Below are 24,296 nucleotides of genomic sequence, written 5' to 3'. Positions count from 1 at the left end.
GTATCCATTTTTTTCAGTGCCATGATGTCCTTGAGGAGCAGATTCAATGCATGAGCAGCACAGCCAATGGGTGTAATGTGAGGGTAGGACTCCTCCACTTTAGACCAAGCAGCCTTCATGTTCGCAGCATGGTCTGTCACCAGTGCAAATACCTTCTGTGGTCCAAGGTCATTGACGACTGCCTTCAGCTCATCTGCAATGTAGGGACCGGTGTGTCTGTGCTCTTGTAGAATACTGGTTGAGGGGTGGAGATTATGTAGTTAATTATTCCTTGCCCACGAACATTCAACCACCCATCAGAGATGATTGCAACACAGTCTGCTTTCTCTATGATTTGCTTTACCTTCACTTGAGCTCTGTTGAACTCTTCATCAAGCAAATTACAAGATAAAGCATGTCAGGTTGGAGGGGTGTATGCTGGGCGAAGAACATTCAGAAATCTCTTCCAATACATATTGCCTGTGAGCATCAGAGGTGAACCAGTTGCATTCACAGCTCGAGCAAGACACTCATCAGCATTTATCTGACTACGTTCCTCCAAAAAAACGTTGATTCTAGGAGGACCATGAGCTGTTGCTATCGATAAGGTGTCGGATTCATAATATTCACCTTGAATAGAAGTAGAGGGACTTTTGTCAGAGGTTGCTTGTGAGCACTGAGGGAACTTTATGCACTTGGCCAGATTATCCTGCATCTTTGCTGCATTCTTCACATATGATTTGGCACAGTATTTGCAAATGTACACAGATCTTCCTTCTACATTAGCTGCAGCGAAATGTCTCCACACATCTGATAGTGCCCGTGGCATTTTCCTGTAAAGAAAATTTTAAAAATAGTTAAAAAAATTCATAAATACAATTCCATGTACAGATAAATAGTTAAGCAGTTAGATTAAACAACTCCTTTGTAAGATACATGTTTTAAAATTAAACATGTATGGAAACAGGTGAATTAACACTCCGCAGTTAACAGGTTCAAGCAAGCTAGAACACACCTGGTAGTAAAAACTAACTAGCAGAAATGGTTAAGTTTGAAATGATTTAAACACACTTTGAATGTGTATGTATCAATCATGTATGTCATATAAAAATAGATTCACCCCACCCAGTATTGTAATCAAAACTTACCAGAAAGCATGTAGTCCTTGGCTCAGACAGTGTAGTAGTGTGGGCTCAATAGCATCTCAATAGTGTTTAAGATCTTGAAAATCAGCTGTACATGTGATGGAAGAGTGCACTGCACATGTGATGGAAGAATGCACTGTGCATGCAGAGGGTTGCAATTCCATTGAATTGGGGATAGTTTAACCAAAATATGCCACAATACCTAGAATTGCCTTATGTGTATCCAAAACAAAAAAAAGGTTCACTAGTAGCCTAGTGGTTAGAGCGTTGGACTAGTAACCTAGTACAAATCTGTTGTTCTGCCCCTGAACAGGCAGTTAACCCACTGTTCCTAGGCCGTCATTGAAAATAAGAATTTGTTCTTAACTGACTTGCCTAGTTAAATAAAAAAGGTAAAAATAAGCTAACTTTTCTGATGAATTGAAGCAAAATTCCCCCAAATTCCAGGGCTTAACTTACCATGGAAAATTTCCGAAAAGTTTCCAACCATTTGCAACCCTAAATACAACAAACAAAATTATAGCAGGATAGATAGGCAGAGCCATATTGCAGGCCTGTCACGTCGCCTACTGTATCTTCCAACATCAACAATAAGCACAATAAAGTGGTCACAAAACAAAGCTACAAAAGACCACAAAAAAAAAGGAAAAAGAGACGAAGAACCCAAACAATTGGCATTTAAGCATTATGTCTGTCATTATGAATAGTTTTGGAATTAACATTTGGAAAAGGGTGCAGACGTGCAGTGTGCACCATTTAAACCATGAGTCAGACCAGGCTGCATAATCCAGGGAAAACAACTAGGCATTAAAATCACACTCCACAGAAACTGAAAACAAACGCTTCAAAAGGTCTCATACAGACAAGCTGTGGAGAGATGGGGGAAAGCATGGGAGTAGTGTGTGTGCGCCTATGGGATGTGTGTGTGTTTTAGATTTTACTATTCTTGTGGGGACCAGAAGTCCTCACAAGGATAATAAAATAAGGAACATTCAAACAATTCGGGACATTTTGCCGGTCCCCACAAGGAAAAGGGCTATTTTAGACTTCGGGTTTAAGGTGAAGGTTACAATTAAAGTTAAGGTTTAGGGTTTGGGGAAAAAGGAAAAATGCTGTGTACTGTATGTGTGTGTCTATGGCGTGTACTGTACAGTGCATTGCAAAAGTATTCATTCCCCTTGGTGTTTTTCCTATTTTGTTGCATTACAACCTGTAATTTAAATAGATTTTTAGTTGGATTTCATGAAATGCACATACACAAAACAGTCCAAATTGGTAAAGTGAAAAGAAAAATTGGTGTGTGCATATGTATTCACCCCCTTTGCTATGAAGCCCCTAAATAAGATCTGGTGCAACCAATTACCTTCAGAAGTCACATAATTAGTTAACTAAGTCCACCTGTGTGCAATCTAAGTGTCACATGATCAGTCACATGATCTCAGTATATATACACACACCTGTTCTGAAAGGCCCCAGAGTCTGCAACAACACCAAGCAAGGGGCACCATGAAGACCAAGGAGCTCTCCAAACAGGCCAGGGAAAAAGTTGTGGAGAGGTACAGATCAGGTGTACTGTCTGTGTGTATGTGTATGGTGTGTGTACTGTGTGTCTATGGTGTGTGTGCATGTGTGTGTTTATGGTGTGTGTGCATGTATGTGCATGCATGTGTATACTGTGTGTGTGTGTATGGTGTGTGTACTGTACGTGTGTGTGTGGTTTGTGTCTATGGCATGTGTGTGGTGTGCAGCCTCAGAAAACAATGTCCTCAGAGGCAATTCATTTTTCATAAAACATAACACATATAAATGAAAAATAAATAGCAATGGATATTTACAAGCAAATAGGCGGGGCAAGAATAGGCGGGGCAAGAATAGGCGGGGCAAGAATAGGCGGGGCAAGAATAGGCGGGGCAAGAATAGGCGGGGCAAGAATAGGCGGGGCAAGAATAGGCGGGGCAAGAATAGGCAGGGCAAGAATAGGCAGGGCAAGAATAGGCAGGGCAAGAATAGGCAGAGCAAGAATAGGCAGAGCAAGAATAGGCAGAGCAGAGCAAGAATAGGCAGAGCAGGGTAAGAATAGGCAGAGCAGGGTAAGAATAGGCAGAGCAGGGTAAGAATAGGCAGAGCAGGGTAAGAATAGGCAGAGCAGGGTAAGAATAGGCAGAGCAGGGTAAGAATAGGCAGAGCAGGGTAAGAATAGGCAGAGCAGGGTAAGAATAGGCAGAGCAGGGTAAGAATAGGCAGGGCAGGGTAAGAATAGGCAGGGTAAGTGCAGATTCATAGCGCAAGTTTTAAGTGGAGTTTTGTTAACTTGCAGAATTGCATTCAGAATAAAAGAGTACAGTCTTGAACACACAATCATTACAATGGCATTGACTAAAGGTTTCTAAATTGTTTTTCAATGTGCTAAGCAATCATAGCTTTTGTATTCGCTCAAGAATCTTCCCCACTCCACCTAACTGATTGTTAAAAACATGCTGCTTCTCACTGAACTGTAATGTACTGACAAGGATTAGAACATTTTATTTATTTAACCAGCCAAGTCAGTTAAGAACAAATTCTTATTCTCAATGATGGTCGATTAAAAATGTTTACTAGTCCAACGCTCTAACCACTAGGCTACCTGCCGCTGTGGATGTGTCCCAAATGGCACTCTATTCCCATAGGGCTCTGGTCAAAAGTAGTGCACTATATAGGGAATAGGATGCTATTTGAATTGCAAACTGTGGGTCTGGATTTACGCCAGATAAATGTCCTCTAGAAAAACACTGAAATACTCTAACAACACAGAAAGCTGCAGGGTGAATCCTCTCTGAAAGCATAACTTAAGTCATCAGCAACCTGTTTGATTACCACCACTGTTGCACATCCTGTTGTCCAAGACAGCTCCTCTGGCACTGGAGGTGAGCGTGTGTGTTCGTGAGTTTGTCTGAATGTGTGTGGTGATATTTGAGTACCTGTGTTTACACACCATCCCGATCTGCGTCATAGATATGCGTTTCTTGGCAGTGCCAAGTGCTCTTCAACATCAACACAAAAAGGTGCTCCGTTTGGACATATCGAATTAATATCAATCCACCCCCTTTTAAAAATTCTCCCAGTATGTGAAAAGATGACAGGCATCAGGACTAAAAGTGACTCTCTGTGTCAAACTAACAGTCTGGAGAGGCCTGTTTTAGTTAGGAAACCCATAGCTGGCCAAATGAAAAGACAGGACTGACATTTAATACAAGTAGACAGAGTATTGTGATACAGCAGTACAGTAGTTAGAAAGGAGATCTCTGTTGTGTAGATCCAGCTGCAGTGAGCGCCAAAAGTATTGGGACAGTGAAACATGGTTCCATACTCCAAGCACACAAAGATTACATCAAGGTTGTGACTCTACAAACTTGTTGGATGCGTTTTCTGTTTGTTTTGGTTGTGTTTCAGATTATTTTGTGCCCAATAGAAATTAATGGTAAATAATGTATTGTGTCATTGTTGAGTCACTTATTTTAGGAATATATTTCTAATCACTTCTACATTAATGTGGATAATCTTGAATGAATCGTGAATAATGAATAAAGTTACAGATGCACAAAAATCTGTTGTTTAGATCCAGCTTCATGACTAAATCTCAAATTTAAAAACAAGCAACATCTAAAATGATATGGTGCCCATCTAGCGCATTCATTTGGGATTGAAAAGTGAACTACAGTACCACTTCAACTTCTTGTACACCGTAGGTTTCTTTCCTACAGTGTCACCTTGGTAGGCTTATTTGGGCAACTGTAGGTTTTATTTCAGATGTCCATACATTCCGGAAGAGGTTCATGTTGGCATTGTAAGGCTGGGTGAGTATACTGTTAGGATGACGGACGTGATCAACACCTACCTCACCGATATCAACAAAAGCGTAGATGTTCGGCACGGATATGGATTCGTCGGCAGCCACAATTATTTTCCCAGACTCCTTGCTGAGCTTGACGCCAACTTTCTCCAGGTTGAGAGATTTGGTTTCAGGAGCTCTGCCTATGGTCAAGCAGAGGAAAACACAGTCAGACACTTAATATTACATTACACATTGATAAAGAGGGGAGGGTACAAGAATCTTGGATTCTTAGAAAAACTCTGACTGCTCAGTGTTCATAACACATACCATTCAGTTGGCACGCTAGTGAGTTTACATTTAAGGCAGGTCCTGCTACTCTTCATCCAACAGAGAGAGAGATCTTATCCAGGAATTAGAAAAGAAAACACATGAACAGCTAGGAGAGGGGGAGAGTGGCTTGTCTTTTGGCGGGGAGTGCATAATGAGCAGGCGGGGGATAGGGAGGATCCCTGGGTGTCATTTCTCCCATTTCCTGCAGGACAGTTGACTGATGCTGTCGATGCTCGCCCATCTTGCCGTCCGTCTCTATGGTGACGGGGAGCACCAAGCACCCCTGCCACCAGGCTGGGCCCCGGTCGAGGCTCTCTCTACCTCCCTCCACTTCCCCCTCACTGCCTCACCTTCTCATTCCCTGCCTGGGTAACAAAATAACTTCCCCAACTCCTCCCCGGTAGTGTCCAGAGGTACCCACATAGATGCTATCGGACAACCGCCCCCAGGCAGTAAGGCTCATAGTAGCTGTTTTCCTGGAAGAGCTGCACTAGGCTAGTCAAGCAGGACCATGCAGTCACCAGTGTTCAACTACACAGAGTAGGTCTAACACAGGGATCTCTCCCTGTCATGGCTGCCTTTCTCAAAGTATTAAACAAATATAAATGTATACCAGGGGATTGTACACTGCATGCATACCTGGCTAATAGACAGTGCATAGTTAGACACTATAGCAAGTTGTATTTACAAAAAAAAGGTTGTTCTTAGGAGGTCTAGCCCCACTTTGCTATCACAGCACAGTTCTACCAAATCACAGCCCAGTTCTACCAACCACCACAGAGACTGGAGTCAGGTGGGCTATCCTAGACTAGTGTCCACTCTGCTCTCTCTATGTATAGACTAGACTACAAGAGCCACTCTAGTCTGGCATTTCCTGCGTTTCTAGGTTTCTCTGTCTATGATTGGAGACTGTTGGAGCGCCACTGATCCATTGTGTGGTGAGACAGAACAACAGAGGTTCTCCTGATAAGAGCCTTCAGTGAGTGTGGAGCCACACATAATGGGCAATGAGAGCCAATGACAGGCAGGCCTGATAGGACCACACTGAACAAAGACTATTGTGGCACACAGAGGAAATCTCAAGACCAACCAGCTAATTAGCCACAAGCTTTCTGGCACGACTTGAAATGAGACCAACTACTGTACATGGTGGTTTAGCAAATCAATCAAGAGAAGGAAGTCAGAAAGAATGACTTTTTGGGAAATATATTATTTTGTCTAGAAAAAGGGGTTTCTGAGAAGGCATTATGTTCAAAGGCCTAAAATGAGAATAAGAGATATGATTGAATGAGATTCTGTACTTTGCCTCAGATATACTTTTCTGTTTGTCAGAGTGTGGGGAGACTCCGAGGCTTCACATCTTGGCACTTCAGTTCCCATGGAGGCATATACCAACCCCTGACACCCTCACACAGGTCTTCAACCTCTTTCTGTGTCCCTCAAAATTTGAGAAAGAAAAGGTGTTGGGGACAACAGACATACGTAGGAGAGAAAAGTAACATGGTACACCTAGAGGAAATAGGCTGTTTCCGCATCTGTGCTATTGGCCAATTGGCCTAGGTGCAGCCCTGATGAAGGTCAGGCTGTGGAAGCTGTTCATGGAGAAGGATGTAGCCTAACTATAGCTAGAGGACTAGCTAGAGGACTGGAACAGGCAGTCCCACCAACAGCCACGAATCCCTCCCTCAGAAGCTCACTGTCTGAGTCCTGATTCTCCACCCTTTCCCTAAAGTTTGCACTTGCACACTTCCCATCAGTTGATTTAAAAGCATGAATCAATGCAAGTGTAATCATTGGTTAAAGGGAGTCTCCACTAGGGATGCACGATATATTGGTGAACATATCAGAAACGGACGATATTAGCTAAAAAATGCCAACATCGGTATCGGCCAGATGTCTAGTTTAACGGCGATATGCAAAACCGATGTCAAAGCTGATGTGCATACCTATGGTACATGTTGTAATGAAGCCACGTAAGACTTAGCACTACACGTGCAACACAGCATTCCTAACCAAGCCCACAAAGTCTGCTGTGTGAATCGAGCAATCAACATTTCTGCGAGACAATTCAAAGGCGAAAACCATTAACACCAAGATAATGGAATTCGTTGCCCATGACAATCAACAGTTCTCTATCGTGGGTGATGTTGGCTTGCGCCATATGGTCGAGCACCGGTACACGTTGCCCTACCGGAGTTACACAGTATTAGCATCACTGTTATTAGCTTCACGACATGCTATGGAACGCCATTTGGGTCTTTGCATGTAAAAGAAGATACATGTCAAACACTATTTGACGTGTTAAATAAGCTAACACAGTTCTATTATAGAATGTTGTGTGTTCTGAATTTGCAAGTGCAAGTGCCACCACTACTGTCAGTAGCACTGTCAAAGCTGTACAAAAAAGTCTGCAAACTCCGGCCACGAACGATGGGTTTACAATACAGCGTAGGTAATAAAGCATAATTTGTTCGACCGCAACTTCCGGGGTAGCTAGCTAGCTTTAACTTGGTACCTAGCTAGCACCAATACAACCAGCCTGAAAATAATTACCAGTAGAAACCGCAGTCATTTTCATTAATCTTAGCAATAATTTAGGAATCCTTGTGAGTAAGTATTAGCTAGGTAAACTTCAGTTCATGAAAATAAATAAGCTAGCCAGCTGCTTAACCCTGTTGCCCAAAGCTAACTTTATAAGCAGCCAGCTAGCTTCAGCTGGCTAGTGAGGCTCGACCAGACCGGGATGTGTTGTGATGCTAGGCACAATAAGGATTAGGCACAATAGTGGACTTTGTGGTTTGCCTTCAAAATAAAAGTACCTCTGACAATGATGCAGGAGGTTACAATTGGTGGAATCATGCCATATTTAGACTAGATAATGTTAAACAAGGTTGGAATGTAAAGCAATACAATTGGGTATCAGTCTACTCGGTGACACCCACAGAACACGATTGTAGAGTTTAGGCAAATATTAGCGCTGTAGCTCTTATGGCGAGGCTGTGACTGTGAAATCACCTCCCCAGTCAGCCTATTGTGTGTATTGACATTCATATTGCACTGTACAGCTTTACCTACGGATTGGTGGTCAATGAAAATGGGGTACCAGTCTACTAAATACCACAATATATTTTCCCAACGTCCTCCTCGGAGTTATCAGACTCCAAAACATCCACACAATATTGTTTTTTCTCTGGAATAGTGTTCAATACACATAGGTTGACAATAGTGGCTCAATTCACAGTTGTTTCAGAGTCACGCAACAAGAGCTACGACACTAATGATGTCTGGGTGTCACTGAGTAAACTGATACCCCATGTCATTGATCCACAATCCATTGGTAAAGCTGTACAGTGAAATAAGTATGCCCCCATTGCAATTCTAAAGTAGAATACATCCAGTGTGATTTCATGAGCTAGCTAGCTTTCTTTTCTGACAAGCACTGTAGGTGCGCGAGACAACTTTACCAGCACCATAGCATGCGTATCGATGAATAGTTGTGAAATACGAGTGATCGTGTAATTAATGTGTAATAACTACGTAAACATTTTTATGAACGCGTTAAATTATTGTGATGTGCAGTCATATTCAGGTCTTGATTGGTCAACAAGCTAATTTGACATGCAAAGACCCAAACGGCGTTCCATAGTATGAGAATCATGGTTGAGAATGAAACGACTGAACAAAAGAACAACGAAACTGCAAGTAAGTGAAAGAAATAGGTTTTTGATTAGGTTTTACTGGTAATGGGGACACACGTAAAGCCAACAAAATAACTTTTTGGTCAGTGTGGTGTGTGTGTGTAACCTTTATTTAACTAGGCAAGTCAGTTAACAACGCGGGGCCAATTGTGCGCTGCCCTATGGGACTCCCAATCACAGCCGGATGTGATTCAGCCTGGATTCGAACCAGGGACTGTAGTGACGCCTCTTGCACTGAAATGCAGTGGCTTAAACCGCTGCGTCCATGTTTTTGTGTGTTAACTGTACTAGAATGCTTAAGGCCGCAAACTTTTTAAATATCAGTTATCGGTATCGTTTTTTTGGCAAGGAAAATATCGGATATCGGCTAAAAATGTCATTGGTGCATCACTAGTTTCCACCATTGTTAAATCCATGACGGGAAGAATGCAAGTGCTCACTGAGAAAAGGGTGGAGAATCATGACATACCCACAGTCTTTTATAGCTCCACTGAGGAGGGCACAGACCCAGTCTGACCTGTAGCGTAAAGGGCACATTGGGGAAGTGGAGAGAGGCCCACTCATAACTCCCACAGTCAGACAGCCACACTTCAAACGAGAGGATGTACTCACTGACCAGCATGAGAACACCAGGGTAAAGCCCACAGACTGTAGCCTACACTGTAAGGTAGTAATGTAAGGTTGTAATCAGACGTTTAAAAAAAAAAGTTATATTCCTCTTAGAACCAATAATAATAATTGTTATATTCATGTTGACAAAGAGACTGACTCAAAGGCCATTGAATGTATGAATCTTTTGAGCTCTATGAACTTTATCCAACATGTTACTGGGTGCACCCATAACCGTGGCTATACCCTGGACCTGGTTATTACCAAGTGTCTTCCTATTGACATATCTTCTATTGTTGTTACTTTATCTGATCACCACTGTGTATTTTTTACTACCTTGTTGCCCATAGCACAGGGTAATACTGAACGCAATTATTAAGAAACACCATCTTACCTCTGAAGTTGCTACAGATTTTAATGGGGGTATGAACAATACTCCACCACCTATTCTGTCTTCTTCTTATGATTTAGTTGATAACTTTAATAGCCAACCCACCTCTTCAGTCTGTCCATAAGGAAATCATGGTCAATAATGCAGCACTTAAATCTAAGAGTACAAGGACAGAGAGCTGTTTGGTACAGTGCCTTGCGAAAGTATTCGGCCCCCTTGAACTTTGCGACCTTTTGCCACATTTCAGGCTTCAAACATAAAGATATAAAACTGTATTTTTTTGTGAAGAATCAACAACAAGTGGGACACAATCATGAAGTGGAACAACATTTATTGGATATTTCAAACTTTTTTAACAAATCAAAAACTGAAAAATTGGGCGTGCAAAATTATTCAGCCCCCTTAAGTTAATACTTTGTAGCGCCACCTTTTGCTGCGATTACAGCTGTAAGTCGCTTGGGGTATGTCTCTATCAGTTTTGCACATCGAGAGACTGACATTTTTTCCCATTCCTCCTTGCAAAACAGCTCGAGCTCAGTGAGGTTGGATGGAGAGCATTTGAACAGCAGTTTTCAGTTCTTTCCACAGATTCTCGATTGGATTCAGGTCTGGACTTTGACTTGGCCATTCTAACACCTGGATATGTTTATTTTTGAACCATTCCATTGTAGATTTTGCTTTATGTTTTGGATCATTGTCTTGTTGGAAGACAAATCTCCGTCCCAGTCTCAGGTCTTTTGCAGACTCCATCAGGTTCTTCCAGAATGGTCCTGTATTTGGCTCCATCCATCTTCCCATCAATTTTAACCATCTTCCCTGTCCCTGCTGAAGAAAAGCAGGCCCAAACCATGATGCTGCCACCACCATGTTTGACAGTGGGGATGGTGTGTTGCTTTTACGCCAAACATAACGTTTTGCATTGTTGTCAAAAAGTTTAATTTTGGTTTAATCTGACCAGAGCACCTTCTTCCACATGTTTGGTGTGTCTCCCAGGTGGCTTGTGGCAAACTTTAACCGACACTTTTTATGGATATCTTTAAGAAATGGCTTTCTTGCCACTCTTCCATAAAGGCCAGATTTGTGCAATATACGACTGATTGTTGTCCTATGGACAGAGTCTCCCACCTCAGCTGTAGATCTCTGCAGTTCATCCAGAGTGATCATGGGCCTCTTGGCTGCATCTCTGATCAGTCTTCTCCTTGTATGAGCTGAAAGTTTAGAGGGACGGCCAGGTCTTGGTAGATTTGCAGTGGTCTGATACTCCTTCCATTTCAATATTATCGCTTGCACAGTGCTCCTTGGGATGTTTAAAGCTTGGGAAATCTTTTTGTATCCAAATCCGGCTTTAAACTTCTTCACAACAGTATCTCGGACCTGCCTGGTGTGTTCCTTGTTCTTCATGATGCTCTCTGCGCTTTTAACAGACCTCTGAGACTATCACAGTGCAGGTGCATTTATACGGAGACTTGATTACACACAGGTGGATTGTATTTATCATCATTAGTCATTTAGGTCAACATTGGATCATTCAAAGATCCTCACTGAACTTCTGGAGAGAGTTTGCTGCACTGAAAGTAAAGGGGCTGAATAATTTTGCACGCCCAATTTTTCAGTTTTTGATTTGTTAAAAAAGTTTGAAATATTCAATAAATGTCTTTCCACTTCATGATTGTGTCCCACTTGTTGTTGATTCTTCACAAAAAAATACAGTTTTATATCTTCATGTTTGAAGCCTGAAATGTGGCAAAAGGTCGCAAAGTTTAAGGGGGCCGAATACTTTCGCAAGGCACTGTATCTGTGTTGGCTCTAAGATAATTTACCACTTTAACTAAGGCTGTCTCTGTGCTGTGGTGGGCACGAAAACGTTGTAGGGGGGTCATACAGGCACGTGGAGGCCACACACACTACTGAGCCTCATTTTGACTTGTTTTAAGGACATTACATCAAAGTTGGATCAGCCTGTAGTGTGGTTTTCCACTTTAATTTTGAGTGTGACTCCAAATCCAGACCTCCATGGGTTGATCAATTTGATTTCCATTGATAATGTGTGATTTTGTTGTCAGCACATTCAACTATGTAAAGAAAAAAGTATTTAATAAGAATATTTAATTCAGATCTAGGATGTGTTATTTTAGTGTTCCCTTTATTTTTTGGAGCAATGTATGTTACCCTCTGGCAAAGTTATCAGAAAGCAGAGCATTGATGTTCACTGCTATGCAGATGATACACAGCTTTACATGTCAGAGAATTTTAGCTTCACTGATCAATTATTAGACTATATCAGTGATTTAAATACTTGGATGGCTCACAACTTCCTCCAGCTAAATCAAGACAAGACTGAGGTACTCATTGTTGGAGCCAAAGCACAGAGAAAATCTAGGCTGCACATTTTAAATGACGGGCAATAAAGATAAAACAACACTACCAAGGTGCAGGCATCTCTCTCAGGCTCATACAGAGAGACTACCCATGCTTTATTACAAGCAGGCTTGACTACTGTAATGCTCTCCTGTCTGGTCTTCCCAAGAAAGCCATTGGTCAACTGCAAAACATACAGAATGCTGCAGCATTCATACTGACCAAGACCAGACATTACACCGGTTTTAAGGTCTCTCCACTGGCTGCCTGTTAGTTTTAGAATTAATTTAAAGACTTTTCTATTGGTTTTTAAATCAATCCACATATGTGCACCCCAATACATGTACCCAATAGGTCCCTCAGGTCCTGTAGCACGTGTCTTTTTCACTATCCCAAAGCCTAGGACCAAGAGGCAGCCTTTAATCATTATAACCCAAGCCTCTGGAATAGCCTTCCAGAAAACCTGAGGGGGGCTGAAACTGTGAACATATTTAAACAAAGATCTTAAAACATCTGTTTAGCTTTGCTTTTCCATAGTTAGTTGTTCAGTTTGTGTTATTCTTTTGTTTTTTTTATCTCATGTTTGTTGTGCAGAAAATATTTCAGCTTTTATTTCTATGAAGCACACTGCGTTGCATTCCATGTCTGAAATGTGCTGTATAAATAAAGCTTGATTTGATTACATAATTTGGGTGGGTGCTTATGTTTCTCCTATTGGAAATGTGTTTTTTGCATATCCCAACTCTTCCTGGGACGCCCTCGGAGAAAGGGAGCCCGGCCATGGTCTGCCATTACAGTCGGCAACCCTAGAGCAGTTAGGGTTAAGGCCATGGTCTGCCATTACAGTCGGCAACCCTAGAGCAGTTAGGGTTAAGGCCATGGTCTGCCATTACAGTCGGCAACCCTAGAGCAGTTAGGGTTAAGGCCATGGTCTGCCATTACAGTCGGAAACCCTAGAGCAGTTAGGGTTAAGGCCATGGTCTGCCATTACAGTCGGCAACCCTAGAGCAGTTAGGGTTAAGGCCATGGTCTGCCATTACAGTCGGCAACCCTAGAGCAGTTAGGGTTAAGGCCATGGTCTGCCATTACAGTCGGCAACCCTAGAGCAGTTAGGGTTAAGGCCATGGTCTGCCATTACAGTCGGCAACCCTAGAGCAGTTAGGGTTAAGGCCATGGTCTGCCATTACAGTCGGCAACCCTAGAGCAGTTAGGGTTAAGGCCATGGTCTGCCATTACAGTCGGAAACCCTAGAGCAGTTAGGGTTAAGGCCATGGTCTGCCATTACAGTCGGCAACCCTAGAGCAGTTAGGGTTAAGGCCATGGTCTGCCATTACAGTCGGCAACCCTAGAGCAGTTAGGGTTAAGGCCATGGTCTGCCATTACAGTCGGCAACCCTAGAGCAGTTAGGGTTAAGGCCATGGTCTGCCATTACAGTCGGCAACCCTAGAGCAGTTAGGGTTAAGGCCATGGTCTGCCATTACAGTTGGCAACCCTAGAGCAGTTAGGGTTAAGGCCATGGTCTGCCATTACAGTCGGCAACCCTAGAGCAGTTAGGGTTAAGGCCATGGTCTGCCATTACAGTCGGCAACCCTAGAGCAGTTAGGGTTAAGGCCATGGTCTGCCATTACAGTCGGCAACCCTAGAGCAGTTAGGGTTAAGGCCATGGTCTGCCATTACAGTCGGCAACCCTAGAGCAGTTAGGGTTAAGGCCATGGTCTGCCATTACAGTCGGCAACCCTAGAGCAGTTAGGGTTAAGGCCATGGTCTGCCATTACAGTTGGCAACCCTAGAGCAGTTAGGGTTAAGGCCATGGTCTGCCATTACAGTCGGCAACCCTAGAGCAGTTAGGGTTAAGGCCATGGTCTGCCATTGCCGTCAGCAACCCTGGAGCAATTTGGGTTAAGTGCCTTGCTCAAGTGCACATGGAAACATTTTTCACCTTGTCGACTCAGGATTAAAACTCGCGACCTTTTGGTTAATGGCCCAATAGCTCTAATCGTAGACACAGTGGGTAATCTACCCAGAGTAGACACAGTGGGTCATCCTTTACCCCTACTGGGTCATGCTTTACCCCCTACTGGGTGAGAGTGCAGAGGAAGATGTCCATCCACCAAAATATAACTCTATAACAAATATTATTATTGCTGCCAATTTCCCAATCCCAGTGAGTCTCAAGGTCTTGGTATTTTGACTGCAGTCGACAGACTGGACACTGTGCCTTGACCTCCACCTCTCTCTGAGAGCTGCAACCTGCCAGGGTGGGAAAAACGTAATCTCTCCCAAAAAGATCACCCACATCCTGGTCCACATGTCACATGCTCCCTGTCACATGCACAGGCAGAGAGAGATGCCCTGGCCTGTCCTGGCTGGTACTGTACAGTCACACACTGCGGAGGGGTGTAGTCAGGCTTTCGGAAACGCGTCATCTTTGGGACCATCTCAACACAAATAAACGTCTGCCGGGCAGAAGTTCCCTCCATTGTGTTGGTTGGCGGAATGAGAGAAATTACATGGTGTGATAAAGAGAGAAAAGGACTAGGGAAAGAGGTCTGGTGTGGGTACAGAGCCGCAGACAGACAGGGCCAGCCGTGCAGTGACAAATGCTGCAGGAGGTAGAGTTGGGTGGCGTGGCAAGCTGGTTTCCGCAGGGCTGGTACGACGGGCAGGAAAGCCCAGAGCAGAGCGAGAGAACAAAGGAGGGAATGCAGTGACCCGTGCCTGGTTGCATCCTGCCCCCGCCCCAGCCAGGCCCAGGACCCGGACCCAGCACTCGGCTGGGTGATTAACACTTCCCCTGGTGACTCCATCATTCACCCTTTATTACCTTGTTTTTAGGCTTGATACACCGTCTGCTGACACTGCACTCTTTTGTAGATGACAATAAAACAAATGTCTGGAAACGGAAGGGGGACTAGTGATTTAACCAATACGTCTTTGCAAAGCTTATTGTATGTTATGTGGCATACTCAACACACGTGATTGCAGCTACTACTAAAATAGTAGTGATTTATTCCAAACATTAGGGTATTACTGTAGTAATTTGTGGGACAATTCTCTTCCTTTCCCGACACACTCACCTACGGCCCACAGCACAGAGTCAAAGGTGTCCTGTTGGTACTGTATGTTTGTCTGTCCAAGTCACCTGCAGCGCCCCAGAGGACAGCTTGTCCAGTCTCTTGGGGACACTCCTCCGGGAGAACTTGGTGCTATAGGCCTCCATGTAGTCAGTCACCAGCCCTGCCATTTGCTGCAGCACACACAAGACAAGGGGAGAAATTCAGGTTTTTGACAGGTCAGTCACCTTTCCAGCACTTAACTTGGGAAAACTATTATTCCAAACTTAACTTGTACAAGAAAAGTCCCAATATCACCAGTACACAATGAATCCTGAGTGGCGCAGCGGTCTAAGGTACCGCATCTCAGTGCTAGAGGCGTCACTACAGCCCCTAGTTCGATTCCAGGCTGTATCACAACCGGCCGAGATTGGGAGGCCAATAGGGAGGCGCACAATTGACCCAGCGTCGCCCGGATTTGGCCGGCATTGTAAATAAGAATTTGTTGTTAACTGACTTGCCTAGTTAAATAAAAGGTTAAATAAAATAAAACAAAAAAATATATATCAATTTGTAAATGAGTAGTGAGAGATTCTACGATCTCTGAAATATATTTAAAAGCTACAAAACATTTGAGTTACAGTATAAACACAATACAGTATAGAGAAATAAGAAATTAATTAAATTAGTGTCAAATCAATTTTGAAATTTTTAAAATTGTGATAAGTGCAGTACCTGATCGAACCCCCTGAGGGGGATGCTGCACATCATGAATGTGGTGTCCAGGCCAATGCCTGTCAGGAAGCCAGCACACTCCATGGCCACATCTTCATAGCACCATGTTCAGGAAAACAGAACACTACACAAATGCTCTCAGAGGAACCTTGTCACATCTACTTTAACTAGAGATAGACAACTGAGAACCTGAGCATAAGAGGCATTGATAGACAGGTGATCCCACTCTAGGAAGAAGGGGTCATCAGTTGAACTGCAATTCTCCACCTTTTGCCTTCAACATTAGGGCCAACTCACTCTGACAATATACAGTGTAACCAGTGACACATGACCAAGCGCATCGGCAGTCAAAAGGATACAGCCGGCACCAACCACAAGTCTGAAAAACAAAAACCATTAATCTTAGCTGTTTTCATTTCAAATATATCTCTTGGAAGTTATATAGGACAGGTATATGTGTTTTTCTATACGATGCACTTCATACATTTTCCTTCAAATGATCTTGAATACTACTGCGCCAAACAAAACAGGGAAACTGGACACAAATGTTTAGTCTGAATCTGAGGAATTTAAAAGTGATGAAAGTACTATTCGAACTTCGGGGGTTCTATTACTCAAAAAGGGGTGGCGGAGTTGGTAGGGCTAGTCTCTATGTGCGTGTGTGGGCCAATCACACCTCTAATCCAGCCCTGAGCTCCACTCACTACTAGCGTTCAGGCTAATCCCTGCGGATGGGGTGTGCCGTGTTCATGGCTCAGTCCACATCACTCCGCTGAGTGACGCCCATCACCCGCATGGAGGCCAGGGCCTCTCTTGCTTTCCCATCCTCTACCTATCCATGGCTCTCCACACTGGCCCAGGCCCTGGCAGGTGAGGGGGCCTGGAGCACACACACACAAGCCCAGCCATACCCCACACTCATGCTAGCGCTAACTGCTAAGAGCGTCAGTACCCCGATCCTCCTGTCCACCTAATGCACAGCTGCACTTAGTGCACATTGTCAGGTGGCTTAGGGAGGGATTAGGCCAGGAGCTTTAGGCTGATTCCACACTCTCATCTCCTTTCCCTGGCTGCTTGGTTATATTGTATTTCAGAGAGACTCTGGGATCGTTCTGTTATCCCTCATCCGGATGGTGGTGTCTGAAAGCATTGGTGGAGGCACAAACTCACAAGTGGGTCTCAAAAACACTGCATCCAGATGTGAAAGACGGGGGATTGTGTAACTAAAAACTACAGAGGGATAAATTCCAGTGGGAAAGACATACTTTACTGTACTGATATCTGCCCAGTAAATGTTGCCCACTCCCCTGGAGGACGGGAAGTACTAGGAGCAGCCTTTCAAACAACAAAGATAACACAATCAAACTCAGGGCTTCCATAGGCTACATCCTGATCCAAAGCCACTTCAATAACTGTTGGAGTATGTCTGACTGTGACAGTTAAGAATTTGCCACAAGCTCGCTCTCTCACAACCTTGGGCCAACCTTCAGCAGTCCAGACAAGAGATAAGTCAATCTGTTCTCCTTCGGTGTCTCCTATGTTCGCCACAATAACAGTGCTCTTTCACAAGTGTTCCTTAGAGGGGAGAGCTCTACAGGCAGCGGACTTTATCTGAATTCAAATAGAAAGATATAGGATGAGGACTCAACTCCCTAACACGGATGTGACTACAGAGAGAAAAGATTGTGTGTTACAATTGTCTCACTGTCTCCTTTTGATGTTGCATCTTTTCATCCCAGGCTCATTTCCTCAGCTATTCTCTAGAGCAGGTATTCCCAAACTGAGATACGCGCAATGCCATCGGGGGTGCGCCAAATAAAATTGTGATTCACATTAAAAATATATATTTATTTTTTTCCCCTTGGCTTCACATTTTCAAACACTCTCAAAACAAATTAAATAATATAAAGTCCATTTATATTTTCCAACGGGGCAATACATTTGGGTGGTGTTTTTTGCTCGCCTGAGTAGCCTTGTTTCACTGCCGGTAATAAAATTAAACCATCTAGTGTTCAGCAAAATAACAACACAATGTCAAATACAGGTAGCCTAGTCAAATAATGAACATCCAATCATATTAATTGTTACTCTCTCACGGGAATTCTACTAATGTAGCTGTAGTATGTAGCTGCTACAAATTCTGTTTGAGCGAAAATTGACAAAAGGGTTAAAAGAAACTAAGGCCCGCGTCCAATGAGACACATACCAGCTCTACAGATCGTACTGCTACTACCAGCAGTACTACACCTGCACCTGTCGACGACACAAGTTGTTCTGCTTCCATGAGCACATCCAATGCTACCATCAGTAATTCTACATGTGTTGTTAGTCCAGCTAGCATGGACACTGACAGTTGTGAATCTAATACAGCCGAAGAGCTACTTCCCCCTGACCTGGGAAAGCACAGAACAGACCGGAACGTTGGACCATCGAAGAGGCACAAATATGATGAGAACTACATTGATTTGGAGTTCACTTACAGTGGGGCAAAAAAGTATTGTCAGCCACCAAGTTCGCCCACTTAAAAAGATGAGAGGCCTGTAATTTTCATCATAGGTACACTTCAACTATGACAGACAAAATGAGAAAAAAAAATCCAGAAAATCACATTGTAGGATTTTTTATGAATTTATTTGCAAATGATGGTGGAAAATAAGTATTTGGCAGCAAGAGCCTCTCGGTGGATCCTGCAGTGCACCCAAGGGAATGCCTGACAGCTTGAGAGACGTTTCGGACACTACAGTGAAAATGGTTAACTTTGTTAAAGCAAGGCCCCTAAACTCTTGTGTATTTTCTGCACTATGCAATGATATGGGCAGCGACCATGTAACATTTTTACAACATACAGAAGTGCGCTGGTTATCAAGGGACAAAGTATTGACACATTTTTTTATTGAGAGACAAGCTTAAAGTTTCCTTTACTGACCATCATTCTCTCTTGTCTGACTGTTTGCATGATGACGAGTTTCTCACATGACTAGCCTATCTCGTGATGTTTTTCTCGCCTGAATGATCTGAATCTAGGAATACAGGGACTCTGCAACTATTTTCAATGTGCGAGACAGAATTGAGGCTATGATTAAGAAGTTGGAACAGGTCTTTCCATTCATTTGTGTGCAAATGAACTCAAGCTTACGGACAATGTCAAATGTGATACAGCGAAGCACCTGAGTGAGTTTGGTGCGCAATTTCTTTCCCGAAACGGATGACACAAACAACTGCATTCGTTATCCTTTCATGCCCTGCATCCAGTCCATTTACCGATATCTGAAAAAGTGTGTCATCAAATTGCAACAAACGGTTCTGTGAAAATTGTATTTAAATCAGAAGCCACTGCCAGATTTCTGGGTTGGGCTGCGCTCAGAGTATCCTGCCTTAGCAAATCGCGCTGTTAATACACTGAAGCCCTTTGCAACCACGTACCTATGTGAGAGTGGATTCTCGGCCCTCACTAGCATGAAGACTAAACACAGGCACATACTGTGTGTGGAAAACGATTTAAGACAGACTCTCTCCAATACAACCCAACATTGCAGTTATATGCATCCTTTCAAGCACACCCTTCTCATTAACCCGTGGTCACAATTTCCGATGAACAAATAAAGTTATATGCAAGATGGCTAAATAAAGAGCAAAATTATTTATTATTATTTGTGCCCTGGTCCTATAAGAGCTCTTTGTCACTTCCCACAAGCCGGGTTGTACACCAAACAGTCCCAGTCACATAAAGGGTTTCCTGAATTGAAGCGCTCTTTCTGGGGCCACTCACTTGAAAGCTACATAAAAAGCTGTGAGCAAATATTTGTGAAAATTGCTTAGGAGACATGCTGAAAGAGGGAAGGACAGTGCAGGGAAAACATACATACAGAGACCACCACCGTCTGGCTTGTTGTGAAGATGAGTTAATATTGCCCTCTAGTGGTAGAATGTTAGAACAGCAGCCTAGTTTGACAAGAAAAATACAATTTTCCTGACTAAACTGGAGAGGGGTAACAAATAGGTTGTTGCGATAGAAAAATTATGACGGAAATCTATTGTAGATTATATTTATAATAGCAAGGATTATCAATGAGTAGGTGACTAAGATAACTCTTCACTGTTGGCACCATGTACGGTTAAATTACATCCACACTAACAAACATTACACTCAACCTCCATTTTGTGCCAAGTGGAAATGGTGTGGAGAGACCAATTAGACAGGCGATGACAGGATTTATATGGCTGGATTGGAGATGTGTGTGTGTGTGTGTGTCCCGACCTTTGCTGAACACACACACGCACAGCTAATCTGAGTCAGGAGGAGTGAGTGACAGGAACATTTAAAACGTCCTATAGTAGAATACGCTGTGTCCTGGATGGATCATTATGACAGAGTTGTCTGTGTACATGGCACAGCATTGTATGGTTTGTGTGTCTGTGTTTCACCACATGTACCATTCACGTCTTGGCAGGGGACTCTTTCAGCCAGAAGATAACATCACTAGTGATGCCGTGCTGGATTGCTCCGTGGATCTACAACACAGGAAGTAGAAACAACAGGTAAACACAACAAACACTGTTTGATTCTTATTGTCAATACAGCTTCTGGCAAACGATTAGGAGGGGAAGGTTGGCTTTGTTCTTTGTTAGTCTGTTATCAACAGACAGTAAGTCACAGCCTGTGATACACCACAGGGAGGGAGGCCTATGAGAGGCCGCAGTCCCAGAGTGTATCCCAAATGATACCCTATTCCCTATGTATTGAATAGGGAACAGGTAGGGTGCCATTTGAGACGCAGACCCAGACAGCCTCCCTCCTTTACCCAGAGAGAGCCATGTTTTGTCCACCACCATCCCATCAAAAGCTCCAGATCCACTGTGGTGTTATCAGCAGCTGGGAAGATCAATGAAGGAGACATATCTCCCCCTGTCTACTGGGCAAGGACACATACAGAGGGAGAAGGGGGGTACAGAGAGAGAGAGGAGTTAGAGGTGAGGGAGTAGAAAGAGAGGTAAAGGTTAATACTTACATGTGTGGGGTACTTTGCCGCCCTCCAGCTGCAATCACAATGCCCTTGGCAGTCAGTGTCATCTGCCAGACAAGGGGGAGAGAAATTATAATGACTTCAATAGGAAAATACGAATACCGCAGTGTTGAAATTATGTTCCTTAATTAAAAATAATAATATAGTGAACTTTTACATTTTTTGTCATTAACTCCCAGTTTGAAATACAGTACCAGTCAAATGTTTGGACACACCTACTCATTCAAGGGTTTTTCTCCATTTGTATATTGTAGAATAATAGTGAAGACATCTAAGCTATGAAATAACACATATGGAATCATGTAGTAACCCAAAAAAGTGTTAAATAAATCAAAATATATTTTATATTTGAGATTCTTCAAAATAGCCACCCTTTGCCTTTATGACAGTTTGCACACTCTTGGCATTCTCTCAACCAGCTTCATGAGGTAGTCACCTGGAATTAATTTCAATTAACAGATGTGCCATGTTAAAAAGTTAAATAGTGGAATTTCTTTCCTTCTTAATGCTTTGAGCCAATCAGTTGTGTTGTGACAAGGTAGGGGTGGTATACAGAAGATAGCCCTATTTGGTAAAAGACAAAGTTTCTTCAAGAGCAGTCACAAAAACCATTAAGTGCTATGATGAAACTGTCTCTCATGAGGACCACCACAGGAAAGGAAGAACAAGAGTTAGCTATGCTGCAGAGGATAAGTTCATTAGAGTTACCAGCCTCAGAAATTGCAGCCCAAATAAATGCTTCACAGAGTTCAAGTAACAGACACATCTCAACATCAACTGTTCAGAGGAGACTGTGTGAATCAGGCCTTCATGGTCGAATTGCTGCAAAGAAACCACTACTAAAGGACACCAATAAGAAGAATAGACTTGCTTTGGCCAACAAACGCGAGCAGTTGGACAGTTGGAAATCTGTCCTTTGATCTGATGAGTCCAAATGAGATTATTGGTTCCAACTGCCGTGTCTTTGTGAGACGCAGAGTAGGTGAACGGATGATCGCTGCAGGTGTGGTTCCCATGTGAAGCATGGAGAAGGTGTGATGGTGCTTTGCTGGTGACACAGATGTATTTAGAATTCAAGGCACACGTCACCAGCATGGCTACCACAGCATTCTGCAGTGATACGCCTTCTGGTTTGAGCTGGTTGAGAGAATGCCAAGTGTGCAAAGCTGTCATCAAGGTTACTACATGATTCCATATGTGTTATTTCATAGCTTTGATGTCTTCACTATTTTACAATGTAGAAAAAAGTAAAAATAAAGAAAAACCCTTGAATGAGTAGGTGTGTCCAAACTTCTGACTAGTAGTGTGGTATTACCTATTTTCCTGTCCTGGTTAACCCTTTGACTGTGTGCTCATCCACCAGACTTCCTTTAATGTTCAGATACTTCACATTCCTGTCAAAGAAAACAACATGGTGACACCATGCAAACACCACAGGAGAACTTGGGTTTATCTGAAAAATGTTAAGTACTGCACAGCTACACTGTTAAAGCAGTTTTCTAGCTAAAACAATTACATATGAGAGTGAAGACAAAGTTTGGGAGGAGAGATGTGAAGCCATTTTCTATGAAACTGCGTCTATTAAATATGAGATTCGGTTGCACAATGTGAACATCTGCTGTGAGAGTGTGGGCACATAGAGGCAGAGCAACACCTGTTAGCCCTGCAGCCATTCAGTCAGAGCACTGCATGCAATCATGGACAATTCATCATAGCGCTGTAACCTCTGTGTACCAACAGGTCTACTAGGCCTAAGAGGGAATATCTCAAGTCGGAAACTTAAGGAGGCAGTTGTCATAACAAAATTACTGAAAACTGCAGGTATGCATGTGTAAAATCCCTGTTTAAGTTATACAACAGAATCTATGACATACCGCATGTGTTTTCACAGGTATCCCAATTCTGATCTTTTCCCCAATTATTGAGATGTACCAGTCGTGGGAGATGGGCCTGGGGATTTGCCAGCCATACTTCTGGGCATCTTTCACAGCTGTGCCCAGCAAAGCAGCCTGGTGCATGAGCTTCTTGGGAATGCAGCCCATAGTCACACACGTGCCACCAATGCCCCACTTAGTACCTGGAAGGGTAGCATGATATATTTTTTAAACTTCCATATTAATGCAGATTGTTCACAACATAGTTTGTTTACTCCGAGACAAGCAAGGTGCAATGCTACAAGTCAACAGTTCAAGTCAAGCTGTTTCTGGTGGAATGTACAGTCAGCATGAGTATGAGTACATTTCTCTTACCTTTAACTGAAGGCTCCACATAATCTAACACAGCAATGGTCTGTCCTACCTGAGCCGATGAAAACAAAGGACAGAATGTTTTGGTCAATCTTCATGGTCAGTAACGCTGCATTAACACATTAGATTAGACATTATCCTATATAAAAACCTTTACACAGAGCCAGACCTCCTGGTAACAAACCATCTGGGGTGCATATGATTGTATACTATCCTCAAGAACAAACAGTGAAGTCCCTACTAGTTAATAACGTCGTCTTGTAATACTAATGATTTAATCATGGGATCTTTGGAACAAGCCAGACCCACCTCCAATAACGAAGAGATCAGTCAAATTTCCCTGTAACAAACCAAATTCCTTGACATTCGATCTCTATTGGTCAATGCTGACACCATAAACACATACGTTACTTAGAATGTACACGAGGTTACTTATCTAGAAACCAAGCTGACAAGTGCATAATGAAGGGCATTCGAAAAGAGCATGTTATTCTACCAAAGACACTCATTATTTGGAATATTTGACACGGACAGCTTGCCAAGTACCTCAACTATTCCGAGGTACTGGGCAAACTGACAGCTAGCTTGCAGGGCATTGGTTACCACTATAGAAAAAGAAAACGCTGTTTGAGAGATTAATTCGAAATCCATTTCTCATAATCTGTCCTTTTGTCACTAGCTAGCAATATGGCAACAAACTCCATGTCTGTCAAGTTTCTCATTAAAAAAAAATAATAAATGAATGCAGTTGGTACGTTTCCACCGGCGTCTGCCTCTAGAGAATGCTGCCATGTTGTTATTACTAAAGGCCCTTCATAGGTGTCTGTAAGTCTGCCTGCCTCATTTTACATTGGAAGCACATTCACTGAAACTACGTCGTCAAAATATAAATGTCGTTGTAGTGTTGCAAATAAAAT

At 43.0% G+C, this 24,296-nt stretch overlaps 1 protein-coding gene and 1 pseudogene across 1 annotated transcript; both read right to left on the bottom strand.

Moving 5' to 3' along the window:
- The window catches only part of LOC139389518 (thioredoxin reductase 2, mitochondrial-like), a 28,449-nt pseudogene extending 6,143 nt beyond the window's left edge, over positions 1-22,306 (bottom strand).
- LOC139389596 (thioredoxin reductase 2, mitochondrial-like) lies at positions 19,736-24,269 on the bottom strand. The gene is made up of 6 exons (XM_071136436.1): positions 23,926-24,269; positions 23,383-23,431; positions 23,008-23,210; positions 22,449-22,527; positions 21,119-21,180; positions 19,736-20,621 (listed from the first exon to the last, which is right to left on the bottom strand). The coding sequence occupies exons 1-4, from the start codon at positions 24,028-24,030 to the stop codon at positions 22,504-22,506; spliced, it is 381 nt and encodes a 126-aa protein (XP_070992537.1). The 5' UTR covers positions 24,031-24,269; the 3' UTR covers positions 19,736-20,621; positions 21,119-21,180; positions 22,449-22,503.
- Between the last annotated feature and the right edge of the window lie 27 nt (positions 24,270-24,296).

The sequence above is a fragment of the Oncorhynchus clarkii genome, chromosome 30 (assembly GCF_045791955.1).
Source record: "Oncorhynchus clarkii lewisi isolate Uvic-CL-2024 chromosome 30, UVic_Ocla_1.0, whole genome shotgun sequence".
Lineage (NCBI taxonomy): Eukaryota > Metazoa > Chordata > Actinopteri > Salmoniformes > Salmonidae > Oncorhynchus > Oncorhynchus clarkii.
Note: the sequence above shows the minus strand (reverse complement) of the source record. Positions and strands in the feature narration are given on the sequence as shown.

Coding starts and splice junctions, on each gene's coding strand:
- LOC139389596 (XM_071136436.1), bottom strand. CDS start 24,030: ATGGATTTCGAATTAATCTCTCAAACAGCGTTTTCTTTTTCTATAGTG. Junction 23,211..23,382: donor TGTGGAGCCTTCAGTTAAAG/GTAAGAGAAATG, acceptor CTACCCTTCCAG/GTACTAAGTGGGGCATTGGT. Junction 22,528..23,007: donor TACCTGTGAAAACACATGCG/GTATGTCATAGA, acceptor TTTCTTTGACAG/GAATGTGAAGTATCTGAACA.